Source organism: Podarcis vaucheri, assembly GCF_965113315.1.
Source record: "Podarcis vaucheri genome assembly, chromosome: 7".
Classification (NCBI taxonomy): domain Eukaryota; kingdom Metazoa; phylum Chordata; class Lepidosauria; order Squamata; family Lacertidae; genus Podarcis; species Podarcis vaucheri.
In genome coordinates this window covers 39,087,509-39,107,451 of record NC_138765.1, presented here as the reverse complement: position 1 = coordinate 39,107,451, position 19,943 = coordinate 39,087,509, and the positions used below count along the sequence as shown (strand labels likewise).

General features: G+C 44.8%; 2 protein-coding genes across 4 annotated transcripts in view; one reads left to right on the top strand and one right to left on the bottom strand.

Moving 5' to 3' along the window:
• The first annotated feature begins 47 nt into the window (after positions 1 to 47).
• On the top strand, positions 48 to 14,425 carry COQ9 (coenzyme Q9). The gene is made up of 9 exons (XM_082233517.1): positions 48 to 206; positions 1,756 to 1,927; positions 2,401 to 2,536; positions 3,230 to 3,372; positions 3,590 to 3,674; positions 5,271 to 5,375; positions 8,285 to 8,440; positions 12,518 to 12,571; positions 13,769 to 14,425. The coding sequence occupies exons 1-9, from the start codon at positions 146 to 148 to the stop codon at positions 13,802 to 13,804; spliced, it is 948 nt and encodes a 315-aa protein (XP_082089643.1). The 5' UTR covers positions 48 to 145; the 3' UTR covers positions 13,805 to 14,425.
• A 1,004-nt stretch (positions 14,426 to 15,429) lies between these two features.
• DOK4 (docking protein 4) overlaps positions 15,430 to 19,943 on the bottom strand; it is a 39,967-nt gene continuing 35,453 nt past the window's right edge. For 2 of the 3 annotated variants that reach the window (XM_082233512.1, XM_082233513.1), the window contains exon 8: positions 15,430 to 19,861. In XM_082233512.1, coding sequence (XP_082089638.1) covers positions 19,734 to 19,861 — 128 coding nt within the window. In that variant the 3' untranslated portion in view covers positions 15,430 to 19,733. Of the gene's footprint in view, positions 19,888 to 19,943 lie in introns of all 3 variants that reach the window. The other variant, XM_082233514.1, reaches the window with a different exon arrangement.

Below are 19,943 nucleotides of genomic sequence, written 5' to 3'. Positions count from 1 at the left end.
CGACAGCTCCTGCTTCTCTCTCTTTGAAACCTGCCAGCGGGGGCGGTTCCTCCCACTGCCTGTTTGCCCTCCCCAAAGATGGCGACTGCCCCTTCGAGCTTCCCACTCCAAGGCGCTTCTTATTGCTCCCTGGCCCACTGTAAAGATGGCGGCGGCCGCGGCGGGTCTGAGGCGAGCGGGTTGGGGGCTGCTACGCTGCCAGGCGGGTGAGGAGCAGCTCGTGCGGCGGGTGAGGGCGAGAAAGGGAGGGGGCCGCCTGCCTACCCCCCACTCCCTCCGCGCCCGGGAAACGGAGCCTGCGGCCGGGGCCTGAGCGGGGTTTGTGGGGCGGGGCGGGGAAAGGTGAGGCGAAGGGCAAGTGGCACCCAAGGGGCAAGGACGCCCCTGAACTCGCCTTGAGGGGCCGGGGAGGCGATTAAGTGTGGCTCATTTGCGCAGTTCATGCAGTCATTATACGCTGTTGTGTTAAATAACGCTCTGGGAAGGGAAAGAGCCACCGGGATTTCTGAACCCTCCGAAAGTCAACCCTTGTCAGGCTTGTGTTTGTTGCTCATTATTTATTATTATTATTAATCATGTACAATCAAAATGATAAATCATTTATATATTTGCTTTCAGCCTCTTTACACCTGGTTTGAACGCTAAGCCAAAGCTAAACTTTGGCCATTTAAAATATTATTATTGTTACCGCTATTATTTGTTTCATTTATTCATATTTATTTGTTGCAATTATATCCCACCTTCCCCTCCCCACAAAGGAGCTTAAGGTGGCATGCATGGTTTTCTTCCCCTCCTCATTCAAATCCCCACAACAGCCCTGTGAGGTAGTGACTGGCCTCCAAGATCACCCAGTGGGCTTCATAGCTGCGTGGGGATTTGAACACAGCTCTAGTCTAACACACCACTTCATCAAGGTGTGCAGGATGCAATTCCCTGAGTTTACTGCAGCCATTCCTCACGCCTCTTGAATTTGGAGGAAGGGTAAGATTTTGACATCCTGGGCAAGTTTAATTCTGAGTTTCTAAAGGGTCTATGATGCAAATACCAGCTTTAATATGATTTCTTGGGAGTATGGCTTCAGATGAATATCTGTGTCTACATATATGCATTATCCAAATGTCTACTGATCTGTTCACCAAGGAGCAGGAACTTACACCGAAGGAGCCTGATGGACATGCCAACAAAGCTAACCAATCAACCAAGTTTCTTGCATACTCACAATCAAATGATTATTTGTTTAACCCAGACTTTTGCAGTGGCATAAGGCAGCTCAGCACATTCACTTGTTCAATTTCATTGAACAGAAATATGTCCTTCTGCAACAATCAAATAAAAAGCATATTTGCCTGGACTGACAAACATATAGATAATTGCCAGTGTAATCTGGGTATGGGGCAATTATTGGCTAACATGCCACTTGCATTGGCTAACTTCTTTTGGCATGTTAGGAAAGAGGCTTTCAAAGGTAATACTTGTTTGAAGTATCAGTGATGTGTTGTACAAACAGAACCCAGCCCTTTTGAGAGGACTAGAGCATATACAGGCTTAGTTTAGGTCCAAATCTCTGCTCATCCTTGCAAATTTAGAAGGTAGCCTTGAATAAGCTATTCTCTCTTGGTACCAGGCATTCCTATCTCAATGGCTAGTCTCATTGGGTTGCTTTGATTCTAAATTTTTATAACTGTACGTCAAAAATGAAGTTGATGTGGTTAATAAAGACGATAGTTTGTCTTACTGAACTGGTTTCTGTTTCAGTCTTCAGACGCCAGCTATACCCAGTGCAACGTGCCATTCAGTCTGCAGCTGTGCTGCGGAGAGCATCAGATGAGCAGAAACAACAGCCCCCACAGTCTTCCACCCAGCAGCATTTGGAGTCAGAGCCAGTGGGGGAGCAGCATGATCAAGAGCATCCACACTTACACCCCAGGTAACCTGCATGCTCCCACCACCACTTAAAGCTCTGAGAGGTCTCATTTCCCACAAACGCACAAGAAGTTCTGGCGTAATGCTTTGTATTGCAATCAGGGTGTGATATTTCTGCATCCCTGGGGAGGCATGTTACTGTGAGTTCTTTTGAAGCTGGCATCTCCTTCCTATGCCTGTAATCCCAGGATGACGTGAGCAGCATTGCAGTGTGTCTTCTCTTACTGCCCCCACAAAATCCATACTGATCTTGTGATGAGCAGATCCCTGGATTTATCAGAGGAGGCATCAGTGCCCTTGTAAATGTTAACAGACCAGCATTGTGTACACTGAGCAAGCAAAAGTTTGAGCACAGGAAACTCTGGGCAGCTTTTAAGTTTGCAGGAATTATGAAGGCAATGGAAAAGCGATATGGAAGACCAAAATGGGAGACTCCTTGGTATTTGAGGGTGTAACTTTGTATTTTTATTCTCGTAGTTACACGGATCAGGGAGGTGAAGAATCAGAGGGCTATGAAAGTGAGGAACAGCTGCAGCATCAAATCCTGACAGCAGCTCTGGAGTTTGTCCCCACTCATGGCTGGACAGCAGATGCTATTGCAGAGGGAGCCAAGGTAGCTATTAAGAGGACTGGTGTGCTAAGAGGTGCAGGGAGCATCTGCATGAGGTGCTATACACAGCAATGCTAACCATGTCTACTCAGAAGTAAATTCTGTTGAATTCAGTGGGGCTTAAACTCAAGTAAGAGGAGTTAGAGTTACAGCCTTAGTAAGTTTTTAACTGTTGTGGTCCTAGAACAATTCTTATTTTATGTGGGTGCTGAGAGGTTTGCGACAAAGAACTTAAAACTTTGCAGAGCTATAACTCTGAGAGTTGCCTTGTGGGGAGCCATTGCAATTAACCCATTTTAAAGTTTGTTGGCCACAATGGGTCTTTACCCACAAAGCACATGCAAGACATGACGTAAGTCTTGCCTTGAGGGCTCCTACATTCTAGGAATCTATGTTTCTACTTTCTGCAGATGGAAAACAGTAATTTGGAGGATGTTTTTGGATGATATCGTTCCAATGCAGAGGGATTAGCTGTAGGGTCCTCAAAAACCTACAGTGTAGAGCAGAGCTGTCTTAGCAGCAGCATGAAAGCTACTCTTCACATGAGATAGGGCCATAATGTAGAATGACAGTGTTGGCCACAGCATTGTTGCTTTGCTTGGAATGCTCGTACCAAACAGGCTGTAGAACAGTATTGCCTGCTTTCTGGCTCCTGGGTAATTTACCTGTTCAACCTGTTTCCCTTCTTCCTTTTAGTCACTGGGTCTCTCTGTTGCTGCAGCAGGGCTCTTTCACAATGATGGCAGCGAATTGATCCTGCACTTTGTAGCACAGTGTAACTCCAAGCTGACTGAACTTTTAGAGGAACAACACAAACTGGTGCAGCTCGGTCAAGCAGAGTGAGTACTGGTCACCCCTGCTGCTGTGGGAGGTTAGTTATTGTGCCACCATTTCAGGCAGAAACACAACAGGTGACAATTGTATGTTGACACAGAAAGCCTAACCGTGGAATCTGGTCACAAGGAGGGCACTTGTGAGGTAGTTTCCCTAATGCATCTTGCTACCAATTTTTGATTAAAGAATAAAATCACAATAAATTCTCTTTTCCTTTTAAAGGAAGAAGAAGACAGACCAGTTTCTGAAGGATGCTTTGGAGGCCAGGCTGAGAATGTTGATTCCATATATTGAAAAATGGCCCCAGGTACAAACCTAACATTATTTTTGAAAGCATGGGATATCCCTTAGAGTGTCACCTATGTTCATTGCTTTGTATAGCAGAATTGGTATATTTCTTATAATTCCCTGGGAAGCTAGGTGGTTGAAGTTAAAGTAGGGATTTCCACATATTGGGGAGGTATTGGAAGAGTGGAGGGGAAATAATGTGTCTTCCCCACCCCATTTCCCTTCCTGAACAGCTGTCCCTCTCCCCCTGGAGGCATGAGTAGCACTACTAGGCTGCTATCCTAGGATGGATGGAACCTTGAACAGAAGTACTTGTTATGGAGGGCAGGGATATGCTACAACATTGAGTTGCAGATCACCCTTGCTGTTGTCACCCCAAATTCCGTAAAGGAAGAGTGATTGATTATTTAATTTATGTGCCACTTAATATATTTAAAATATTTCTAAGTGGTGTACAGAAAACTGAAGCGACAACTTAAACAAAATATTTCAAAAAAATACACAGTTACATATAAAAATGTTACATTAATACAAAGGTTCTAATATGTAAAAATCAGTATCAGTTCATTTCCCTTCTGACACACTGTCCCCTCTCAGCCTCCGAGTTCTCATCCAGGGACCAAACAAATTCAGCTTACCCACAAAAGTCTCACTATGAGAAGAGTTCCTGGAAACAGCAGATATCACCAGGGGCGCCCAAACTTTTTTCAAAGAGGGCCATATTTGATGAAATGAACATGCGTGAGAGCCGACCAAAGTTGTTGAATTTTTTGATTAAATTGACCAGCGGGTGGGTCCAAAGTGGATGATACTTCCTCAGGCTCCCCATAGCTGTGTCCCATTCAGCTCCACTCTCCACACCCAGTTCCAGATACAACAGCTTTATTGAGCTTCCCAGGGGGTCCAGAGGATGGAAAGAGGGCCCCCTCCACTCTCAATGGCTCTTTCTTCACCCTCTGTCCTCATCTCCTTCCCCAGCTTCTTATACCTCTCTCTGTTTATCCAGTCAACAGTGCTGTCATGTTGATTAGGGTGAGAGATGGTAACCTGACCGGAGTGCGGGGTGGGGAAGCAATTCCTTTCACTTTTTCAGATCCTAAGGGCCTTTAGTAGCAGTCATCTTCTTGGAATCACAAAATAGCAAACATCCATAACTTATTTTTCCTATTCAAGTATGATAGGAAATTCAAGCTTGAGTTAGATTGCCCCTGGTATCAAAGTTTGAACTGGATTTCTCTGTGAATTGCTTTAGGGCTCTGGTGGCTGCCATTGCTAGGTTCTTATGGTAATAAAAAGCATTACCAATGTTTTCTGGCCCATAAAATGGGCAGAGGCAGTGGAGTTGAAGCTATCATGTATGCAGAAATGGCAAGGAATCAGTACTGGGAAGACTAGTATAGCAAACATGGTGCCCTCCAGTTGTTGCTGAATTACGGCTCCCCTCACCCCTGACCATTGGCTATGCTATCTGGGGTTGATTAGACGTCCAAAAACATGATGTTGGATTACTCCTGCTGCAGATGAAAACAAGGTGTATAGAAAAGAGGGGAGGAAAGTGTGGTGAAGAGTGTTTCTCCTTGCCTCATTAATTTATCTGGCTTTTCCTTCTCCCTAGGCTATTAGTGTGCTGTTGCTGCCGCACAATATCCCAGCCAGCCTAAACCTCCTGACGAGCATGGTGGATGACATGTGGCACTATGCAGGAGACCAGTCCACCGATGTAAGTCTGAGCAAGACACAGATGTTGATAGGGCTTTGGGGAGCAACAGGAAAGCTTCAAATGTTCTGCCTTGCACGATAAATACATTCTGGGTTGTGCTTGGGAAAATTATGCAGTTCAAACACTTGCAGTGCTAAAAAGCTTTCAGGATTTTGTCTTCCAAAGAGCTTGTGGGTGTGATGGTCCCTCTTTATTGCATTAGCAACAGTCACTCACTGAAAAAGGAGGACACAAGGAGGATACAACTCTAAGTCCCAAGGGTCCAAAAAGCCCTGTAGGTAGGATCAGAACCGTTGTAACACAGGGTCCCCCCATACTCATACCATGGAGCTGATCTAGGATGATACCATGGTCAGTGGTATCAAAAGCTGCAGCAAGATTGAGAAGGAGGAAAGTTGCACTCCCTTTGTTCGGTTCTCAATAAAGATCATCCATCAGGGTGACTAAGGCCAGTTCAGTCCCATGACCAGACCTGAACCCAGATTGAAACAGGACTAGATAATCCATATAAGCCAAGAGTGCCTTCAGCTGCCCTGCCACGACTCTCCACTACCTTCCTTAAAAGTGGGTATTTGTTATTGGTTGGTAGTTAGCTCAGACTAAACCAGCAGGTCGAGAGCTGGCTTCTTTAGAAGTGGCTGCACTGCTGCTGCTCATTAATCACACCCAGCTAATCAGATCCCCTCTGCTAGTTTTACTAAAGCAATAAGGGCAGGGCTCAAGAGGCCATGCGGTTGGGCATAGAGTTGCAAGCACCTTGTACATATTGTCAGTCTGCATAAGCTAAAATTAAATATGCAGCTCATCCAAGTGTGTCTGGCCAGGTAAGGATAATGGGTGACTGGGCTCTCACTGGCCCTCTGCTTAGTGGTGTGCCCAGTCATGCTGTCAGCAAATTAAAACAAAAACCAGACTTAAGTTATAATGTTTATATATCACCTTTTTTGAAGACACCTAAGGTGAGAAAATAAAGCCTTATAAAAACTATTAAAAGAAACATAATAATGCAAACTAAAACGACCAAATCAAAGCAGAAAGCACTTCTAGAACTGGATATATTTGAAACTGACAGAATATTAGCTGACAGTACTGTGTAAGGTTTTTTAATTATAAAGTTGTTTTCCTTTTATAGAAAGAAACAAAGTGGAATGTATTTATTTAAGTGACACACACAGAGAGTTGAACTGGCCATTTGCCACAGTTCTGCTGCTCAGTATCCCACCTCCAGCAGGGACAACAGAAAGTGATGGATGTTCTTTGAAAACTCGTAAGCAGCTCCCTAAAAATACCCAGGGCTTATGAGAGCCATCAACTTTCCGGCAGGAAATAATAGCAAAGTAAATTATATCTTAATTAAAGCAATTAATGAATTACTTGACCTATTGCATTTACATAAGTAAGGGGTAGGAAAAGCTTAGTGGGTCTTGTTAATGAATGACTTTAATAAACTTGTGTGAGGATAAAATAGCAGCCACTGCAGTGACAAATAAGTAGCACACAGACAAATTAAAGGAATAAACCAGAAAGCCAAATAAAAGACAGTGCTCACACCAGGAAACTAAGGTTCTTTTTGGAGTATGCAAATTGTGGATGAACTTGTTAAAATATTCAGCCTTACAAATAGTGCTTAATTTTCTTCCCTCTCCCCCTCCCCCTGAGCTTTCTTGGAAACTGGAATAGTGCCTTTGCGTTGCTGGCAGGACTTCATTGCAACTATTGTGGATGACACCAGATATGTTCATTAGGTAGTTGCAAAAGAATCCAATTTTCCACTTTGGTTAACGACAGTTCGAGAAATGATAAAAAGAAATAGGAGAATGTCGTTTGTTATAATGGATTTTGAGTAACGTGTTTTTTGAAGTTTCGACAGGCTGAATGAGATAGTAATTGGTTCTCAGCTGTGGTGTGCCTAACATAGTTTTATGTAACCTGTGAACTGATAAATGCCCCAAACAAATGCTGGTTCAATAATAATCTCTACTTTGCTGATCTGGAGGATCCCGGCTGTCCTTTGTGTATTTTTTGTGTTAATCCCTGGTTTACATGCTTGATAGACAGGTACTGGGGTGATTTCTTGGGCAAAATTTCTATTCTACTAGAAGGTATGTGCTGAATTATTTTCAGAGGGTTGTTTAATTGTTCAAGTGAAATCCTGAACATATGTATACAGAAGTAAGTACCACCAAGTTCAATGCAATATGCTTCCATATAAATGGATATAGGATTGCAATCCTTGTATGTTGCAATAAAAAGACAGAATATTGTGACAGCTTCAACATTTATTGTCCATGGGGTTTCATGCGGCTGGTTTACCAGGTAGTTTGACTGAACTTTGTGCTTTGGGGCTAGTTACTAGGCTAACATGGAGCAAGGCCAGTTTGTTTTTCAGCTCAGCAGTGGTGGTTGGTGGTGTTTTTAAAGCTAGGATGGTGAATAGAGAGATTTTGCACTGGGCTGTGATCCAGTATTCTGTAGAAATAAATGGGCTGTGCAATAGAGACCCATGAAAATCTGCTGGGTCCCATTTACATACTAGAATCTTTCATCTGTCAGTCCAAGGAAGGAGTAATGCTTTAGTGCAAAATAATCACACAGTTCTACATTTGCTGCGTTATAATAATAATAATAATAATAATAATAATAATAATAATAATAATATGCTGCCCATCTGAAAGCTTTGCCCCAGCCACTCTGGGCAGCTCCCAAAAGAACTCATTGCAGAATCCAGCAATTCTTGGTGAATAATTTGGGTTCACTTGTCACAGAAATCTAGGTTTAAAAATAATAATGCAGGGTTCAAGTGCTACTACTGGTCATGGATGGGATAGTTTCATATTGGTATTGTCTGTGAAGTCTTAATTTCTTACAGGTACTCATGTAACTTTGTCTCTTGGTTTCTACCCTTACAGATAAACTGGTACACTCGTCGAGCAGTGCTTGCTGGCATTTACAACACTACAGAGCTAGTGATGATTCAGGACTCCTCTCCTGACTTTGAGGAGACTTGGTCCTTCTTACAAAACAGAATAGCTGATGCCATGAACATGGGACACACAGCTAAGCAGGTAATCCATTTATAAACAGCACAGTCTTCTGTGGCACATGTGAACTGCTGTCCTCAATTTTTTTGGACTACAGTGGTACCTCGGGTTACATATGCTTCAGGTTACAGACTCCGCTAACCCAGAAATAGTACCTCAGGTTAAGAACTTTGCTTCAGGATGAGAACAGAAATCGTGTTCCAGCGGTGCTGCGGCAGCATGAGGCCCCATTAGCTAAAGTGGTGCTTCAGGTTGTTTATTTTCCATGTTTATTTTTATTGCATTAGCCGTGTGGCCATAGCATGATATACATTGAGATAACAACATAAAATAGGGGTGGGGAGGTAAAGGTAGATATCGTCCTGGGCGATTACTTAAACAAACAAACAAAAAACCTGTTGAAGCTGGAGGAGGACCGTTAAAGGGTCCTTCAGCTCCTCAGATATGTGTGCTTCAGGTTAAGAACAGTTTCAGGTTAAGAACGGACCTCTGGAACGAATTAAGTACTTAACCTGAGGTACCACTGTACAATGCTCATAAGCCCCAGCCAGCTTGGTCATATAATGCTGGAGCTGATGGGAGTTGTAGGGCACCAGGTTGGGAAAAGGCCAGTTTAAGCCATAGGTGTGGAACTTTTATGGGGTTAAGGACTCATTCACTTGGGGAGAAAGTGGGGAGGACAAGAGTCAGAAGTGGGCTAACAAATTTGCGGATGACACCAAACTGGGAGGGGTGGCTAACACCCCAGAGGACAGGATCACACTTCAAAACGACCTTGACAGATTAGAGAACTGGGCCAAAACAAACAAGATGAACTTTAACAGGGAGAAATGTAAAGTATTGCACTTGGGCAAAAAAAATGAGAGGCACAAATACAAGATGGGTGACACCTGGCTTGAGAGCAGTACATGTGAAAAGGATCTAGGAGTCTTGGTTGACCACAACCTTGACATGAGCCAACAGTGTGACGCGGCAGCTAAAAAAGCCAATGCAATTCTGGGCTGCATCAATAGGAATATAGCATCTAGATCAAGGGAAGTAATAGTGCCACTGTATTCTGCTCTGGTCAGACCTCACCTGGAGTACTGTGTCCAGTTCTGGGCACCACAGTTCAAGAAGGACACTGACAAACTGGAACGTGTCCAGAGGAGGGCAACCAAAATGGTCAAAGGCCTGGAAACGATGCCTTATGAGGAACGGCTAAGGGAGCTGGGCATGTTTAGCCTGGAGAAGAGTAGGTTAAGGGGTGATATGATAGCCATGTTCAAATATATAAAAGGATGTCATATAGAGGAGGGAGAAAGGTTGCTTTCTGCTGCTCCAGAGAAGCGGACACGGAGCAATGGATCCAAACTACAAGAAAGAAGATTCCACCTAAACATTAGGAAGAACTTCCGGACAGTAAGAGCTGTTCGACAGTGGAATTTGCTGCCAAGGAGTGTGGTGGAGTCTCCTACTTTGGAGGTCTTTAAGCAGAGGCTTGACAACCATATGTCAGGAGTACTCTGATGGTGTTTCCTGCTTGGCAGGGGGTTGGACTCGATGGCCCTTGTGGTCTATTCCAACTCTATGATTCTATGATTCTATTCTATTCTATGATCTCCCCCATTTGCAAACATACAACTAGTCACACATCCATCCATTCACATACCTCTAAACATTTATGACACACATATTTTGCAAATAATTAGGATTTGGGTTCAGAATATCTTTTTAATTGATTGTTACATCTTATGAATGCTAAATTGTATTCTTAGTCTAATTTAGGAGATTTAATGCTTAGCTGCTGTCACAGAGTGTTCTGTGTAGAGCTACTGGGAATTCTAGAAACAAGTTTTCATTGATTCAGATTTGGGGAGATGGGTGTGGGGAAGGGAACTGTGCCTTTTATAGCCCCAAACCAACCATTTTGTTTGGCTGTTGGCTCACTCCTCTCTGCCCAGTGCACCAATCTAGCCTCCAGAATCCTCAGACTTTCCTGGGTGTTCCACAAGAACATGCGCACAGTCCTGAGGTCCTATGACAGGTTTGGGTAGACTCATTGAAATTAATGGAAGTGACTAACTAGAGTCCATTAATTTCAGCTCTAAGTAAAACATAGGTGGATACAACCATTCATGTATATAAACTCATGGTGGCAGCTAAAGTGGATGGGCCAAAGCCTACCTGAAGTTTCTCTCTCATTCTCCTCTCCACAATCCATCAGAAAGATGAGAGTGCTGGAGGCTGGCAGGCACTTCTCAGATGGCACTGATTCAATCTCCACATGCTGTTATCTTATGAGAATTCCCTGTGTACCTATCTGCCTGCCTCCAGCTCTCTCTGCCTTCTCTTTCCATCTCCCTCATTTTTTCTCGTGGCTGCAGTTTGATCATGGTGAGAGCAAGAGAGATGAAGGAGAGAGAGAGAGTGGAAGGCATGCATGTGAGGTCAGAGGCATGGCAACAGAGTGCTGTAGCTAGAGTGCCTTTTGGAAAGATGTTCCAGTCTAGTCATTATTCTCAGGTGTCTCATTTTGTTGGTGTGCCTGCCTGCCTGCCTGCAGGGCTCTTGTCCTGTCTATCTGGTTCACCTTGTGGCTGTGACTATATTGCAGCAAGGGGAATGTGAGAGACTTAAAGTGAGAAGAGAGACCCTGGAGTCTGGGATACACAGATGAAGAAGCTCTGGCAGACCAAGTCCAGTCCACCAGTTCCCCATCCCTTAGTCCAGGGTTAGGGAACCATTATCCTGTTTGCTGAGGGTGCATTTCCTCAGGGCTAGTTTGTTAGGGGCCAGAGCCAAAGTGAGTGGAATTTGCAGCATCACAGGATTTAATAGGTCTCCCCCTCTCTCCTCCATCACTCTCTGTTTCAGCTTTCTTCTGTTTCCCACCCCCTCCATTAACACAGGTTGGAACTAATTGTTTGTCACAGTCTTTTTCTCCCTCACCCTTTTCATTGCTCTTTCTATTTTGGCTCTGTCCCATTTATGGTATTTTCCCCGGGCACACACTGTCTCTTTTTCTCTGTTTCTCTCCCACACACATACACCTGACATATATGGGGAAGTGATACCCAGAGGGATGGCAAAGAGAACAAGAGTAGACCTGCAGTGTTTGGAGGGTCACATGTAATTAAGCAGCTGCCAGGTCGTAGGTCCCCCTTTGGCTGAGCTGAAACCTGCTTTGCCTTCCAATTAGGAGTGCATTTTAAGACTCCTTAATGTGCATTGGCAGCCAGGTCTCTACCCACCTGCACCTGACATTGCATAGGATATCAGATGTGAGGGGGCATGTAGGTGTAGTTTGGGGGGAAATGGCCAAAGATTCTAACCCCTGCATTAAAAACATGCAGCATTTTGCTGACAAAGTCGGAACCTTTTTTCAGACAGGTACACAGATTGCCGGGCAAAGTCTAGCACTACCCCCATCTGTGCAACATATGAAAAGGGCTCTGGTGGCACATACTAGGTCCTGCCTACGTGCTGTGGTGATAGCATTGCAAAGAACCATTATATTATCACCCACATAGTTGCAGTCAATCCATCTGTGCAGCTTCTCATAACTTTGCAATGCTTCGCTCTCATACAGGCCCTGGTGGAGAATGTAAGTTAATTATTCACATTAAGGAGAAGAAGTGGCACTCAGTGCGATACACTTTATTGGTCTCTGAATTAAATCGGACTAATTTGCTTAGAAAATCTTCCTGGAGATTTCTAAGCAAGTCTTTTGTTAGTGTTGGAGCTGCTGCTGTGATGTTAATCAATTGCGTTTGTTCCAGTTGTGCCTGGTGTTTGCTGTATACGTGCAGGTCTTTGGATTCTGCTGAGATCCTAAGATTGTATGTCACTGTAGTGCTGTTTCAGGTTTCTACAGATACTGCCGGCCAAATAGCATGTACTTGCTGTCAGCTCTATCACTGTAGAATAACTCTTAGGAAGCAGCCTTATGCTGAGTCAGACAGGACTCTTTCTCAGCCCTGTCAGAAACTGAGCATGGCTCACTCAACATGCAAAGCAGATGCTCTGCTACTGAGCTAGCGCCTTTCCATATTGGGCTGGTCCACCAATGCAAAACCAGCACAAAGCAGAAGATTTCAGTGCCTGTGTTTTGTTTCCTAGGTGCAGGCAACAGGAGAAGCCCTTGTCCAGGGACTGATGGGTGCTGCTGTCACTGTAAGTAATGCCAGAAACAGGATTTCCTCAGGTTGTTGCATACCAAACAGCTTCCCCCCTGGGAAATTATGCATGCAATAATGGATGTGGAGGAATGCAAAGGGAAATGGTTGCTTGTATGATTTTTTTTTTTTAAAAAAAGAGAGGATCTGCGAGGTAGTCTTACTTGCAGAATTTCCCAGGTTAATCTGTATGGATGCGTTTGCACACAATGTTTTTCATTACTCAAGAATCCTTCAAACAACAGAGGTATATAAAGCCAGCTTGGGATCAAATTACTTGCAGGATCGCCTTACTCATATATGCCTACTCAGCTGTTTCAATCTGCAGAACTGGAGCTGTTACAGAGGCCACATAATACATGAGCTGCATTTGTAATAAATTGGTTTTTAGTGTGGCAGCACCTAAACTTTGGAATTCCCTGCCTATTTGTATTAGGCAGGCACCTTCCCTATACCCTTCAGTGCCTGCGTATAACATGTTTGTTTAGGTAAGCCTGTTCACCCATGTAGAATATCAACATGTATTTTATATTTTTTGCTATAGTTGATTTTAATTCTATTTTAAATAACTGTTTTTACAGATAATTTCAGTGTTTTGTTTTATATATTGTTAAACCGCTTAAGAGGTTTATTACAAATCCTGCAGCATATACATTTTGTTAAATGAATCCAGTTTAAAATGTTAAATTGCTTAGTTAGTGAGCAATCACAAGAAGTGTAGGAATTCTCTCTATAATCTGTTGCTGCCCAATGCCCTTCCTTGAAAGCTGTTGCCTTCAAATTTTTATCTTCCCAGTCCACTTTCCTGCCAAGCTATCTGTGTGTGTTATGCAGGGTTCTGGTGTATGTTTTGGTGCAACATGTTCATGTCCTCCAGAGTACTGACCAGACCTATTTGGGCCTCACTTTCCATCCTAAGTGAATGGGAACATGCCCTGAAACACATGGTGCATGTTTCAGAGAAATTTTGTTAAGGGGTGGGAGCAAGCTTTTTTCCAGAAAAGTTTGCTCACCTTATTGATCTTATTCTCATTGAGGGACTCCTTCCCTGTAACACCATTTGTAAACCACAGCACGCTAGAGTTACCTTTCCCAGTCATAAGGAGCAGTGACATATTCCTATGCTGCCTCTTTGCAGCTAGTAATTTTCTCATTGGCCTTATATTTAATGACATATTATTTGTGAACCAAACAGATAAGGAATCTCACAGGACTGAACCAACGTCGATAAGATGGAGGAGTTGGGAGAGGGAGTTCCAAGACCCAAAAAGAGGAGGAATCCCATCGCAAGAAGTTTAAACTTTTTCCACGATTTTTCTAGTACTATTAAAACACACATTAAAGGTTGTCAGCCTAGTGTGAGAACCTTTTTTCCTGGGCTGTGTAAATGTCACAACCTGGTTTTCTGGTGATGATGCCGCTCCTGATACTTGACCCAGTTAGTAAAAACTAACAAATTAGGGTCCATTTTTAGAAGATGATGTGAATGAAAGTTGGTAACCAAAAGTGTCTTGCTTTCATTCACCCCCGCATTTGCTATCTATGTGTCTGACTCAGAGGTTGCTGCATCATTGGGAGACATGGCCAGCACTGTGCCAAATTGTGTGGTTCTGCTCCAACTCTCAATACATTTCTGCTCAGGAAGGATCACATCATCACTGTAGGCTTCTGTTGATGTTTTGTCACTGCTTTCAGTTTTCTTCCAGGAGTATTTGCATGAAAGCTGATGGCAACTGTAGCTTGAAAGCCCAGCTATCGAATAGCCATCAGAGTTCTACTGCAAATGTATACTTTTTGCTGTTCCTGGACACTGACACGTCTGTAAATTAATAATAATAAAAATTCAAACTGCCTTCTGTGTGAGAGTTTGCAGCTTCTTCATTCTGAGATTCATTCAGTCTTTTGGCATAAATAGTATCATCTGAGATTTCAGAAGATCCACAGTAATGGTACAACAAATGCAACTTTTGCTATTTTGGGAAGAACTGAAACATGCATACACATTTTCATGCCCTGCGTGAATGAATGAGCGGTCACAGAATGTTGCCTCAAGTCACTTCGAACATCAAGGGAGGCAATTCAGCTGCCGGTTATGTTAATCTAGTTGTGTTGGACTCAAGGCTTAATTTTACTTGAGTCAGTTCTTTTCCCCCCCTACTCTGCCATGAAGCTCATTGGGTGGCCTTTGGCCAGTCACTGTTTCTTGGCCTAGCCTCCCTCACAGGGTTGTTGTGGGGGATTTTATAGGGATGTGGGGGAACAATGCCACTTTGAGCTCCTTGGAGGAAGGATGGGATATACATCTAATCAATAAAATAAAACCCCAAGAGTCCTAGAGAGCTCACAGGCTTCTTCAAGCCTGGTTAAAAAAACTTCTATCTCCCTGCATTCTGATTCAAACCAAAACTGCTTCTGGTTCTGTGTCCCTTCCCAGCTCTAATGCGTGTCACATTTTTAAGGCTGGAAATTCTAGACAATTAACAATGAAAGCCTTTGGTTGCTTATGGAGCTCATCAAGCAAAATCATCACAGTGATTTCATAGCCAACTCATAACAGAGACACAAGTCAATCATCTTAGCCAGACATTTAAGGGGCTGAGGTGCTAGTGTATTGGCATCCCTTTGTCCTTGAGAAACTGAAGCAACTGTATGGTTTCAAAGGGTCAACACCCTCTCATTCACACCCCATTGTATCATTCTCTCTAAACTGTTATCGTCTTTTGTATAATACAATGCGCCATCGAATCTAATGCACCCTAATTTTCACGACGTAATCTGGCCAAAAAAGGTGTGCATTACATCTGAGTAAATATGGTATAATTGTATGATGATAATAATAATAATCTGAGACTGGAATAGGGAGTAATGTTTGTTTATTGACCAAGCAGTTCCATTTTAAAAAACAAAACAACCAAAACATGTTTGGCAACCCCCCACGCCCTCACCCCCCCAACCCACAATCTGTGCATCAAATAATCCTGAGCCAACCTCATCTCTATTCACAGCCTGTCCAAGCATTTGCATGTCCCAGCCTTAACGCCACATCCTCCTCCATAGGATACTAACTAATTTCTGGGATAACTGCCCCCTGCCCCCTACTGACAGTCCTTAACAGAGCTGCCTGGCTCTGCCACTCTTCCCCCTTGGCTCCCTGCTACTCCAGACTCCTCATGCTGGAAAGGCCAGGCTGTTTTGGCTGCCCCTCCCAAGGCTTTTCCAAGAGGAAAAGGGCTAGCAGAGTTGGGTCTTCAGATTTACATGCCCAAATTCTATGGGGGAGGAGTTGCCCAGTAGAGGGCCAATGTGGCCTGTGGCAGGAGGACAGGGCTGTTTCCTAAGTATCTGCAAGGTGCCTCTAATGATACGAACATCTTAGTAATGAAACAGGCCTGCCTTTGCCAAGCTGCTGCGCCCTGTATGCTCTAGACTGCAATTCCCATCAGCCAGTGTGGTCATATAAAGCTGGAGCTGATGGGAGTTGTAGTCCAAAAAGACTGGAGAGTTCCGGGTTTGGGAAAGGCTAGTTTAAGCCATGGGTGGGGAACATTTTTGGGGTTAATGGCTCATTTCTGTGGCGAATAATTGGGAGACACACACACTGGTAGTGGGCAGAACAAGAGGCAAAAGTGGGCTGGTTGGGGGCAGACATTTTCTCTCCCCCCCATTCATAAACATGCATCCATGCATCTCCTCAACTTGCAAGACATGTGATGTGTGTATTTTGCTAATAATTAGGATCTGGGTTCTGTATAGCTCCATGATCATCACATCTCTATACCTGGCCTTCTGGACTCTCCCCAGCCCACTTCCCTCATTGACTCTGTATCTCACCCTGAGTGTTTTTGCCTAGCTGGAATGTCCCCTTGAACATTGATGGTGTCTTTTATTTACCAGAATGGAAGACAGACTGTGTAGAAACTAGTGTTCTTTATTAAGGTAAACTTTTTCATTTGTTGCTCTATTTTGCCTCTGGTCCTGCCCAATGCTGGCATGTGGCCCTTGGGATGGTTGCCCAGAACTGAATGTGGCCCTTGCGGTAAAAGGAGAGAGAAAAAAGGTTCCCCACCTCTGAACTCAGTAGTTCCTCTGCACACATGGAACACATTCTCTATGCTGGCAATGTTTTTTTGCAAAGCATTTTCCCAGCGTGAAGAGAGGGATGCTATTTTGGAAGCAGGTTTGGAAGAAGTGAGCAGATGTAAAAGAGAGCAGGAGACAGATAAAAGCAGGGAGGTGAGTGAGAGGCTCTGGATTGGGGTTCAGAATATCAAAATGGCTGTCCCATGGAAGACAGAACAAGCTTGTTTTCTGCTGCTCCAGAGAGGAGGACCCAAACCACTGGAATCAAATGAAAATGCATTCTCATCAGAGAAAGGACCCCAAACTGTGCTGAGGTTAGGAATCCAGCAAATCTCAGGGAGAACTATGCTTAGAAAAAAGCTACAGCCTGGGAGCCTCCTGCTGTTCTTCTTTCTCCCATCAGCCTCAGCCAGCTTGACCAAGGAGTTTTAGTCCAGAAATACCTGATAGGCTTGGAATGTCTCCCACCTGAAAGCTTAGAGTGCTGCTGCCAGCCAGTGTTGACAATACTGAGCTAGATGGACTCAGTAAAAGGCAGTTCCCTATGTAATGGGCCAGTCACTGGGAATAGCGGTTACCAACAAAACTGAGCTCTCGGTTAGAAGGCTTCCAGGACATATCGATACTACGGGCGAATATCTCCAGTGATCCCAAGTTCTGTGGGTCTCTCATCCAACTTCCCTGCCCTACTGGTACTTTGGCCTACTTTGAATTGGGAGTGCTGTTGAAGCAAGGCTGCTTGGACATTTGCTGGTCCAATTCACAGGTGTCCTGGGAGATCTTTCCCGCTTTCAGGTACAGACAAGATCCAAAAATACAGTTATTTACACACGCAGAGCACAAGATTGTAAGATGTTAACTCCAGTGCTATTTAAACAGGGTGGCGGGTGGGGGGAGGGGAACCCAACAACAACACAAAACAACACAATACCAAGGTTTGTACTACAATAAAAAGAAGATAGCCCTTCTCAAAGTTATTCAATAAATAGTAAAACTAGAAAATCAATTGCTTCTTTAAAAAATTTCAGCATAGGAATAAAACCAGCCACTCTGTGAAAGTGTTTCACTAATTCCGCTTTAAATTTCTAACTGGGCCAGGACGGGTAGGTGGGTTTTTTGAGGGATATTGGGGTAGTTGGGAAATACTAGGGACAAAAGAGGTGGGAAGGTAAAGAATAAACTCTGTTCCAGAGGTTGGCATTGGGCCTTTTGAACGGCAGGATTGGAGGACGGGAAACTGGGTTGCCAACTGGTGCACTCCTGTCACCAGCCTGCTCTAGAGATGTCAGCAAGTGAAGCACTTTAAAGCCTTGACGGAAGCACCATCACGAGCTAAGCCCTGCAGATCAAGTTGCTATCCAGGGCAGAACAGCAAGGGCTAGTCGAAAAGTTGGCAACCCCATGGCTGCCTACCTTCAATGCTACTGCTGCTGTTTCCAGGACAGAGAAAGGAGCTGCTTCCCCCAGCGGGTGGGTGAGGGGAGCCTTGGGAAAGCAAAGGCCTTGACGACCATTTGATTGTCTGCAGCCAGTCAAGTGAAGATTTGAACTGATTTCCATTTTGTAGAGAACACTTGGTGGGGGACAGGTTGTGTGGAAGGTGGGGCCCTTTAGGATGTAAAACCTACCAGAAAGCTTAACTTTGCTTTGTGGGCAGGCCAGCCTTCACTACAGCTTCCATCAGGCCCAGTTAGCACAGCCTGATGGAAGTTGTAGTCCAAATCATCCGGAGGGCACCGGGTTGGTGAAGACTGGGGCAGATCACTGGGGGTGGAACTAAGGGCGAGAGAAGCTTTCCTAGTGGAATGTAGCAAAGACAAGCCAATGGTAAACAAGGCAGCCCCAAATTATTTCAGCCCCGCCACCCGCAAACATCCATTGGGAACTGCCCTTGTCTGGGGGAGGCTCTATAATCTAGCACCCACGTTGGAAAAGGATGGTGAGCCCACCCCTTGCAGGCAATGAGCTGTCAATAAATATCCACAAGGAACAGCCGACATGTGCACAGACTGAGTGAAACACCATCACTGCCTGCCCAGTGCAGACCTTCCGGGCCTTGCCTGCTCCAAGCAAGCAGCCCACACTGAGATAGAGAGAGAGAGAGAGCACACCTGTGCATCCCTCGGAAGGACGCTTGTGCAGAAGTCACAACCTGGAAAGGAAAGTGGCAGCTCCTTCTCATGAGACGTTGCCACAAAGGTCAACTGTGTTGGTCAGCCTTTCAAAGAAGTGGAAACTAAGCTCTGTTTTCTTAGATCTGCAAATCTTCCCAAAGATCATAGGGGGTTGGACTAGATGACCCTCGGGGGTGGTCCCTTCAAACTCCACAATTCTATGAAATCATTATTTTTTTCAGGGACAAACACTTCTGTCGCCAGCAAAAGGACTGCTGTGGCACGGAAGGGTTGTTTTCTGGCCTCCCGAAGTCCAGCGAGAGAAGATTTTGCCAGGCTGTTCTGCAGAAAGTCCTGGGTCAGCAGCAACAAGCCCCACCTGCCACAAGGAGACCCATGTGGCTTTTTTTCCTCTGCTGCACAACCTGGTGCTTTGGCTACCATTCGGGAAGACTTTTTTCCGTCCGCCTGAAAGTTCTCCCCTTTGGACTCGTAGCCGCGGTCCCAACGGAAGAGAGGGAAAGGGCAACCCACCCCGCCGTCCGTTTAAAAATCTCGCCAGGATGGCTAAGAAATGTGCATTCCTGTGGGGGGTGGGGGAATCTCTTGATATATAGAATATGCACAAGCAATATTATATATTTAAAATAGTTTTAACAATATATAGCTAGTCCTCCCCCTGACATCCAGGCTCTTCCTTCCATCCCAGGCCTGGTAGGAGTTTGCCTGCTTGGCTGAAGTTCCTTCCAGGCTGACAGGGCTCAGATCCTCTGCTGTGAACATCCTCCATGGGGGCAGCCTCTGTGCAAACGTCGGACTCTCCCCCCGTAGCTGAAAAGCTGTCCCCAAACCCTTTCCGGAAAGGCGGGAGCAGGCACTGGACCACAAAATCTTCGGTGCTGAGCAACAGCACTTGTGGGCTGAGCTGGCCCTCTGCCCGGGTCTCTCCCTCCATCCAGGGCTGCATCACTGTGAAGCCGAGCTGGAGTCTTTGCTGTCGTTCTTCCCGCTTTTGGGAGCGTTTGGCTTCAACAAGATGAAACGGTTCAAGAGGTCAGTCTCTGAGCTGGCCTGGGGCCCCGAGTACGAGTCACCTGTGGGCAGAGAGCAGACCTCGTCTCTGTTTGGAGAAATGCATTGGCGTTAAGAAGAAGGACACAAGAAGAGCCTGCTGGA

Coding starts and splice junctions, on each gene's coding strand:
- COQ9 (XM_082233517.1), top strand. CDS start 146: ATGGCGGCGGCCGCGGCGGGTCTGAGGCGAGCGGGTTGGGGGCTGCTA. Junction 2,537..3,229: donor CTATTGCAGAGGGAGCCAAG/GTAGCTATTAAG, acceptor TCTTCCTTTTAG/TCACTGGGTCTCTCTGTTGC. Junction 3,675..5,270: donor ATATTGAAAAATGGCCCCAG/GTACAAACCTAA, acceptor CCTTCTCCCTAG/GCTATTAGTGTGCTGTTGCT.